This window comes from Mandrillus leucophaeus, unplaced genomic scaffold, assembly GCF_000951045.1.
Source record: "Mandrillus leucophaeus isolate KB7577 unplaced genomic scaffold, Mleu.le_1.0 Scaffold165, whole genome shotgun sequence".
In the NCBI taxonomy this organism is placed as follows: domain Eukaryota; kingdom Metazoa; phylum Chordata; class Mammalia; order Primates; family Cercopithecidae; genus Mandrillus; species Mandrillus leucophaeus.
The window spans coordinates 1,790,486-1,800,026 of NW_012101643.1; the positions used below are offsets into that span (position 1 = coordinate 1,790,486).

The 9,541-nt window shown below is 36.5% G+C and overlaps 1 protein-coding gene across 1 annotated transcript in view; it reads right to left on the reverse strand.

Annotated features, from left to right (window-relative positions):
• Positions 1–9,541, reverse strand: part of RYR2 (ryanodine receptor 2 (cardiac)) — a 620,934-nt gene that overhangs the window by 424,372 nt on the left and 187,021 nt on the right. Inside the window, 2 exon segments of the mRNA XM_011976391.1 lie at positions 2,491–2,612; positions 8,508–8,672. Of these exon segments, the coding sequence (XP_011831781.1) occupies positions 2,491–2,612; positions 8,508–8,672 (287 nt within the window).

Genomic DNA, 9,541 nt, shown 5'->3' on the forward strand with positions numbered 1-9,541 from the left:
GGAAGGAAGGAAGGAAGGAAGGAAGGAAGGAAGGAAGGAAGGAAGGAAGGAAGGAAGGAAGGAAAAGAAAGAGAAAGAGGAAGGAAGGAAGGAAGGAAAGGGCAGGGCAAAAGAAGGAAAGGAAGGGGAGGGGATGGGAGGAAGGAATGAAGGGAGGGAGGAAGGGAGGGAGGAAAGAGGGGAGTGGAGGAGAGAGAGGAAGATAGAAAAGAAAGAAAAGAAAGAAAGGAAGAAAGGAAAATAAAAACATGTGAGGTGCCACTAAAAACAGAAAAGTGTAACACTAAATGCTTTTGTCAACAAAGGTCTCAATGGTATCAGCATTCATCTTACAAAGTTAGAAAAAAGACAGCAAGGCAAGAAGAAAGAAAATAGAAAGAATCAGACTGGGAATCAGAAAATCTTTTCATAGTTAATAGGGGTTAATGTAACCATCCTATTTTATCATGATAGGTATAACAAATGAATTTCACTCAAATAGCCCAGAGAGAAAATCATTTTCAAGATTTAATAAAGCAGCAAGTGTATAATTCAACATTTTTTTACCACAGAATCCAGATTTCTCATACTTGGTACTCTCTCTAATCAGAAAAGTAATTGTTAAAATTTAAAATAATTCTTCCAAAGAGCAGATGGGCTGAAGTAAATCACATTTAAGATGAATTTTGGTGTTTCAGCCACCGTAAAAAAAGCCACTTATGGTATACTATCACTACATAATGTCTGTAACACTGAGATAGCAGCTTTCCCACAAAATAGTTTTCAAAACAAATAACCAGTTTTTGGTCTAGTATTAAATTAACTTACCAAATGGTATCTCTGTGGTGCCACTGAATACTCTACAGCAGTCAAATTGAATAAGAAAGAAAAGTCCCTCATATTTGAAGAAGTCAGTGCTGACTAAATATAAAATTGACAATTTCAAAGATTTATGATTAATTTGCTCAATCCCTATCATAGGATTGATCAGCTCTAGTAAAGAAAAACTAGTGGGAAGAACAAGATACGAAAAGGCTAAGTTTGTTTCCAAAATAAGTTATAATTTCCAAATTGAACTTCTTGACTAATTTTATGACCCATTAAAATGTAATAAATTTTTATTATAAGAAATAAATACTATATTAAACTACAAGAATATAAATAATATGAAAAGTAATACAAGTAACAAAAAATACAAAAATGTGGTGCGTACCCCATTCGATTTAAGCTTTACTCCCTGACGAGGCTTGGAGTTGAGATGAGGCAGAGAAATGGACTAAACACTCAGGATGTGTGGCCAAATGCTGTGCACATTTTTTGGTTACATACGGCACGCACACATATACACACAGTGTGTGTAGTTTATAAAAGGGATGGTTTATAAAAGAAGTAGAAAATAATACAATCTTGAGTAGGGGAGATTTGTTTTATGCTGTAAAGTCAAAAAAATAATTTACCGACTCAACTACTACAAAAATCCTTTCAAATTCTTTTCCAAATCAATAAACTGGTGAAAAGGTTTGCAATTTATCATAACAGGAAATGAGTATCTCTAAACATAACAGAAGTTCAGAACAACTTAACAGAAATATTAACAAATAATAGGAATAAACACAAAAGAAAAAAGAAATGAAGAAAGATGGTCAACAAGAAGTTTCCCCCATCAAATCAGCAAAGTTTAAAGAGACAAATGAAATCCCTCACAAGTCAGAGCATATGTTGGTGTAATGTTACCAGAAAACATGTTGGTCACAAGTTTAATTTAGTCTGTAGATAAGCAATTATTGCATTTATTAGGTGGAAAAACAGTTCTTATGAGGATTACTTTTAAAAAATACGTATCAAAACTCAGCATATATCTAGGCTTCACTGCCCTCATTGAAAAAGGAACTAGGCCGGGCACAGTTGCTCATGCCTGTAATCCCAGCACTTTGGGAGGCCGAGGTGAGCAGACCATGAGGTCAAGAGATCGAGCCCATCGTGGCCAACACAGTGAAACCCCATCTGTACTAAAAATACAAAAATTAGCCAGGTGCGGTGGTGAGTGCCTGTAATCCTAGTTACTTGGGAGGCTGAGGCAGGAGAATTGCTTGAACCCCGGAGGCAGAGGTTGCAGTGAGCCAAGATCGTGCCACTGCACTCCAGCCTGGGTGACAGTGCGAGATTCTGTCTCAAAAAAAAAAAAAAAAGAAAAGAAAGAAAGAAAGAAAAAGAAAAGAAAAAGGAACTACATAGGTCCAGTACAAGGAAGAGTAGTCATTAAATAATCCTAATCTATACCTATCAATTACAAATTACACATCTAATGTCCAAAACCACATTATTTTTAAAAGTTTATTTAAAAGAAAGACATTAAATCATCTAATTAACACTTCCTAATGTTTCTGCTGACTTACCAAACAGTATGAGATTTCTTACCATCATAGCATACTTTTAAATTGCCTATTTGCATATCCAATAAAGAAATGAAAATCAAGTATCAAACAACTACACCTACAAAAGAAAAAGTACCTTATAAATCTATTGAAAAGGAAGACTGTGCTCCGGATAACTCGTGCTGTGCGTGATTCTTCATGCTGGGATCTCGATAAACTTATGCCATCATCCATGTGTCCTTCATGGTGCATAATAGCCTGTAAGAAAGCAAAAATAAGGCCATTACTCCCAACATCTCTTTTCCAAACTAGCGTCAGGGAGATGTGTACTCAAACAGCTGAGCCATAACAATAGATAGAATAAAAAGGCAGGTACAGGGGACTATGAAGCTGTTATGTTCAGATAAAATCACATGCACAGCTCCCTATACAAACTAGCCATTCCATTTATTCATTTAGTTATTATTTTATTTTTTGGAGATGGGATCTTGCTATGTTGCCCAGGCTGGTCTTGAACTCCTGGGCTTTAGTGATCCTTCTCCCTCTGCCTCCTGAATAGCTAGAATTACAAGCCCCCACCACCATGCGCAGCTCAGTTATCATTTTCAAGAACTACTCAAAAAATGCACCGAGTCAAGTAAAACAAATAGCAGAGCCTTTTCACAAATCTACATTGAATGACTGATCCTCAGCCTAAGCGAACTTGGTACAAAGCAGCAAAGGTAACCTTGCATGGGCACACCAGTCATACAGTAGCTCTGAACACAGACTAGTCAATAATAAGTACTGAACAATGCTTATAAATTATCTAAATGATAAAGATGTACACATATATTTCTTTTCTTTTGATACCTGTTTTTGTGTGCTTTCGAACTTTCTATGAAACTATGTTAGGAAAGAGAAATGCAAAACTCTTAAGAAAACAGTTCCATGATTTTCACAAGTGAACATTCCTGCATGACCAACACCCAGCTCAAGAAAGAAAACATTACAGTATCTTAAAATCCTCCTTAGTGCTCCCTTCCTATCCCTACCCTCCACAAGGTTCACCACCTTGCAGACTTTTGACAGCACAGATCAGTTGTGTACTATATATAAGTAGAACCATTTGTTCCCGTCTGTGCTTATCTTCATGCAACATTTATAGCAAGACAATTTAATACACCTACCCAGGTGTACTGAACAAAATTTAGGAACTATAACTATAAATTATCTAGAAAGCAATGTTAAGAGGAAACTCCTTATATAAAAAAATCAGTGAGACACAGATATATCTATATTCAAAGGCAATATCATAGCCTTAAGTGCCCTCATTAATACAAAAAAATAACTAAAATGAAGGAACTTGTTACTCATTTTCATATCCTAAAAAAAGAACAGGAAAGAAAGTTGAAAAGTAGAACTAATGAAGATTAAGTGAAATTAACAAACTAGAAGTCAAATAAAGTACTAGAAAAGATGAATAAACTCAAAGTTTGATTCTTTGCAATGATAAATAAAACGAAACTCTCACAAACCAGGCTAAAGATAAAACAGAAAGCAAAAATACAGAGAATGGGAAATTATAATAATACAATACTGTGTGCAACTCCATGGCAAAACCAAAAATCATCCAAATAAAACCAATAAACAAAACTGGTGTTCCAGGGGAACAGAATAGATTCTTACAAAATAAGACTAATCAAAAGGAAAAAGATAATTTAAGATCCAATATTTAAAAGACCTAGGACCAGATGGTTCCACAGGCGAGCTGTGATAAAGCTTCAAAAAACAGCTACCTTTCATGGCAGACTAGTCTCGGCCAAGGATTGGCAAACTACAGTACATCATCTGTTTTCATACAGCCCATGAACTAAGAATGGTGTTTACACTTTTAAATGGTTGAAAAAAAGACCAGAGTAGAATGGTGTTTCCTGACACATAAAAATTAATAAACACAAAAATTGTATGAAATTCCAAATTCAATGTTTATAAGGAGAAATTAACTTCCCCCATAAATATACATGTAATAATTCTGAATAAAATATTAATTAATTAAATCTAGTAGAATTTCAAAAGAATCATACACTATGGCCAAGGAAGGTTTACTCTGTGAATTTAAGAACTCTTTAATAATTGTAAGTCTGGTAACTTATTTTATCAACAAGTTAAAAGACACAACACATGATTTTTATCTTCTTTATTAATATAATTCAGTAATCATTGCTATTTTTAAAAAGCTAAGTAAAATTGAAATAGCAGGAGGCTACTTAAACATAAAAACAATTTCAACTGTCCTCAGGATGCAAGTTACAACTTCGATAAAATAGCAGTGGAAATTCACAACAGGAAATATGCTGGGATAATAAACCAGCAGACCAGATGAAAGAACAGCAAGCTGAGATAAAAAGGTGAGCTGGGTGAGATAAGGACAAGGAAAAAAAAAAAAAAGCATGAAAACTAAAATTTTAAAGGCACAGAAAGGGCTTACGAACCGAACAGCACCAAAGAAAAAAACGAGTACTTTGGAAGACACATTTGAGCAGTGAAGTGTAGAGAAAAGGTCAGGGAGACTGAGAGGAAAGACAGCTGTGTTCCTGAGAAAGAAACCAGCAGACTAAAACGGCACGAAAACAGGAACCAAAGACATGGTTGGAAAAGTAGATTCACATACCCAACTTGTTCCAAACATACATAAAAGTTTTCCAATAATTTAAGTGTATGTTTTAAACATTTAATTAAAATTAAACAAAACTAAAAATGGTGTTCATCTAGTTGTAGTTATATACAAATACAAAATTGCCACATGTGTCTAGCAGTTACTGATTTGGACAGCACAGCCTTATACCTAGCTTCGAGTTCATGGGAATTACCAAGAGCATAGGCAATGGGGAAAAAAAGTCAGACATATCTAGAACTTGAGGTATTCTATAATTGGCATGGATTTTTTAAAACCTCGATGGCATAGGAAAAAAATAAGCTGAGAATCTGTTCTAGATAAGAGACTGAAAGGCATAAAAATAAATAAGTGCATGAATTTTGATTGTATCCTGATTTTATTCAACTAGAAAAGGTATTATTGGGACAATAGAATAAATATGAATACAAACAGGATAGTCAACGATGTAATAGAACTACCATAATGGTATGTAACAGTACTGTGGATGTGTGAATGCAAACACACACAGAGAGAGAAAAGAAAGGAGGAAACGAAAGCAAATCTGGCTAACTGTAATTGTTGACTCTAATTCAAGAGTATGTGGATGTTCATTGGTTTAGTCTTTTAACTTTTTTCATATTTGAAATTTTTATAAGTAAAATATTAAAAGAAAAAACATCTGCTAAATCTAGCAGAAGAACCATGGCCAAACATCATTATCAAAAGAAAAATTTGCTTTAAAGCCAAATCAACCTCTTCTGTCACAATTTCGACATTAGCTGTTCACCTGCAGAATGCTAACCCAGCTCGCCCTGGCTCATAATCCTGTAACGCTAATGCAGCTGAAGACCAAGTTAGCAGGTGCATGGGCAATCTCACCAACTCAATTATAACTCCACATCCTTGAAAATACATGTTTTCATTCAAGAAACATTTATTGAGCACCTACTCTGGTTCCAGCACTCTGCTAGACAGTGAAAATACATAAATCAAAGACTTAGTTCCAATCTCAGAGTTTAGTAATGAAGACAGAATAAGTCGCAATTACATATCTTTAACTCTTCCTTTCCTTTCTGACTCCCGCCCCCTCCTTAGATTGTGTTTAATTTCTGGCTTGTTGGTTTCTGGGGACCTCAAAAAGTAGCATAAGCAATTTGGGCTCAAACATGGAACAATATGGATAAATGTTACAGACCTTTTGCTGAGCAAAAGGAGGTATATACAAAAGAGTACATGCTATAGAATTTCATTTATATAAAATTCAACATCAGCTAAAAGAGAAAAATGATCACAAGATCATTTCCATGACAAAAAAAGATCACAAGAGTGGCCGGGCGCGGTGGCTCACGCCTGTAATCCCAGCCCTCTGGGAGGCCGAGGCGGGCGGATCACAAGGTCAGGAGATCGAGACCATCTTGGCTAACACGGAGAAACCCTGTCTCTACTAAAAATACAAAAAATTAGCCGGGCATGGTGGTGGGCGCCTGTAGTCCCAGCTACTTGGGAGTCTGAGGCAGAACAATCGCTTGAACCCGGGAGGCAGAGGCTGCAGTGAGCCGAGATTCTGCCACTGCACTCCAGCCTGGCCACAGAGTGAGACTGTCAAAAAAAAAAAAAATCGCAGGAGTAGTTGTCCCTGGGGGAAAGGGAGCAGGAATAACCTAGAAAGGAATGCTGGGAAACTTCTTGGAATTAGACATGTTCCACATGGAGATAAGCTTGTGGGTTAAATTCTACAGCTGCTGAGCTCAGTGGCTCACGCCTGTAATCCCAGCACTTTGGGGGGCTGAGCTGGTGGATCACCTGAGGTCAGGAGTTTGAAACCAGCCTGGCCAATATGGTGAAACCCCATCTCTACTAAAAATAAAAAAGTTAGCTGGCCCCAGTGGTGGGCGCCTGTAATTCCAGCTACTCAGGAGGCTGAGAGAGGGGAATTGCTTGAACCCAGGAGGCGGAGGTCGCAGTGAGCAGAGATCGTACCACTGCACTACAGGTGACAGAGCAAAACTCTTGTGTCAAGGAAAAAAAAAAAAACCCTCTACACCTAAATGTTTACATTTCGATGTGTATAAATATTACCTCTAAAAGTTGAAAATAAGTAACAGTAATAATCTAGTGAAACACAGCATAGGATTGGAGTTGTAATTGAAACAACAGTAAGAGAGCATTGAAAATGTTGAATGGTGAAGACTCAGGGGTTCATTACACTATTAGTTATTTTGCATAAATTTAAATTATCTATAATAAAAAGTTTTAAAACTGGCCATCTTCAATTGCAAGAAACAGAGAATGCTTCACAAATATTGAATACATACAAGTACACTTAAATGTATGGGCCTAGATCAAAGACCTAAAAACCAAGGTATCATCTTATTATAATGCTAATAAAGGTCTTGCAGAATTGTCTGAGGATCTCTATCCCAAGCTCTGAGGAAGGTTGTACCGGGATGCACTCAAGTCAAACTCTATCCCTGCAGCATTGGCCTTCACTTTCACTAAAATCAGCACTGGTCACTCTAAATAGATCACAAGAACAGTGATTTATTTAGTTACTGGAATGTGGGTATAGATTTTGATTAATAAATCTCTTGAAAATAAAAAGGTCTGTATCACTAAAGCCTTCCTTTCCAAGGTCTCACGTTTCCAGAAACAATGTGCGTTGTTATTTGGTTCTGTGCACTGTGCTGCATGTCATATGTAAAAACATAAACAATCTAGTATGATGTACTCCCTCAGGGGAGTTGCAAATTTGCAGGGGGGTGGGGGACAGGGGTGGTGAGAAAAAGAGAGATATGTAGCCTACTAAATAAAATAGCACAAGGAGTGTGTTTATAAAATGTAATGAGTTATAGATGAACAATATGAGAACTCAAAGGAAGGAGTAGCTGATAAGCTGATACAGTAAGGAAGAACTTCTAAAATGATAAATAAATTGCATCCCTGGATGATGGATAAGAGTCACGGAGACAAAAAAGGTTTGAAGGTATTCTAAACAGAAGAAACAGTCTGCAGAGGCACAGGTGTGTAAAAGCCATGGTAGTCTGATAGACTGCAAGGAATGTGTTGTTAAGTGACATGCTGGGGAAATTGAAGGCAACGTCTGGAAATCAGGAAGAGAGTAGGAGAACGGCGCAGGCCAGGAAGGGCATCATTACCACTTCCAAAAGGTGGGCCTCTTCTTGTAAGCAAGGGGATGTCAGTAACGGACTTTGTCACAGCATGGAGGACAAAGTGAACTGTACTAAATTAAAATCCAGAAGACGGCACTGTATATTTCTTCACTTCATATTTAAATACACGCATCCCACAATCCTATATATGAGTGATGTAACATCCAGCTATGTTCACCTTACAAAGCTAAAGAGTCTATTACAGTGGAATCTGCCCTTTCGCTTGCAAAATTATGAACTTTTGCAGGTGACTAAAAAGATTAGCCACTTTTTTTTGACTTGCGCTTGGGTATTTTATTCATAAAAAATGACTTCTATAAATTATGTTTTTTTCTATCATCTTACCTTACGTTGTATAGATCCCATTCTCACAGATTTCACATCCACAGACTGGTAAGTAAGCCATAGGCCCGTGTCCACATGTTGTATATAGCATACTGAGTCACCGTATTTTATTTCAGATGTTCCCATGCCGTCGACTTCTTTTCTCACCCCTACATCCAATTTTTCCTAAGGAGAGAGGGGGGGGGAAAAGGTCAGTAAACATTTCAAAAATACTAGTGTATAGCAAAAGAATTTTGCCTTATTGTAAATGTGTTCTTTAAAAAATTCAGCGCTCTGAAGTCCCCTGAAATAATGGCCAAATATTTCATTCTAACAGTTCAACCTCTAACATATGCTTGAATTATTCACATTGGTAGAACATTATGTTGGCCATAATGTAAAATTTTTAAGTTTTATGTTGCATAATGGCCAACTCCAAACCAGAGATCTTAAAATTAGTAATTTAAGCTAAATAACCTTCCTGGGTTTTTGTGGCTTTTTTTTTCTTTATTGGTGATTAAGAGCATAAGTTTGGGGGACAGAGAGATTTAGTTTTGAGTCCAGCCTCTGCAACTCACTACCTCTAAGATGTTAGCAAGTTAATTAAATCTTTTAAGCCTCACTTTTTGCATCCACAAATAAAGCTAATAAGGTACCTCTCCATAGGATCAAAAGAAAAATAAGACAATACATGTAGATTTCAGAATAGAGTCCTTGCGATAAACACTTTAAATTTTTTTGACAATTTTGACAATAATAATGGTGACAATGATTGTTAACCTGTTAATTAAAATGATTATTTATTTTGAACTAATCAAAGCTAAAATTCAGTTTCTACTACTGCAATTTCCAACTTGGACTACAGAGGTATTCTCTCTTAAAGGGCTACTATGCCAAGCTTCCTCTCCTAGGAAGTGGCAATCCATCCTCTGACACCAACCAAATGTTTCTTTCACATCTCTGTATATGTCAGCACTTCCTCCTCCAACATGCTCTCTTTCCATTTTTCCTCCCATGCATAGCTGTGATCTTCAGGAACTCACTATGCCTTAAAG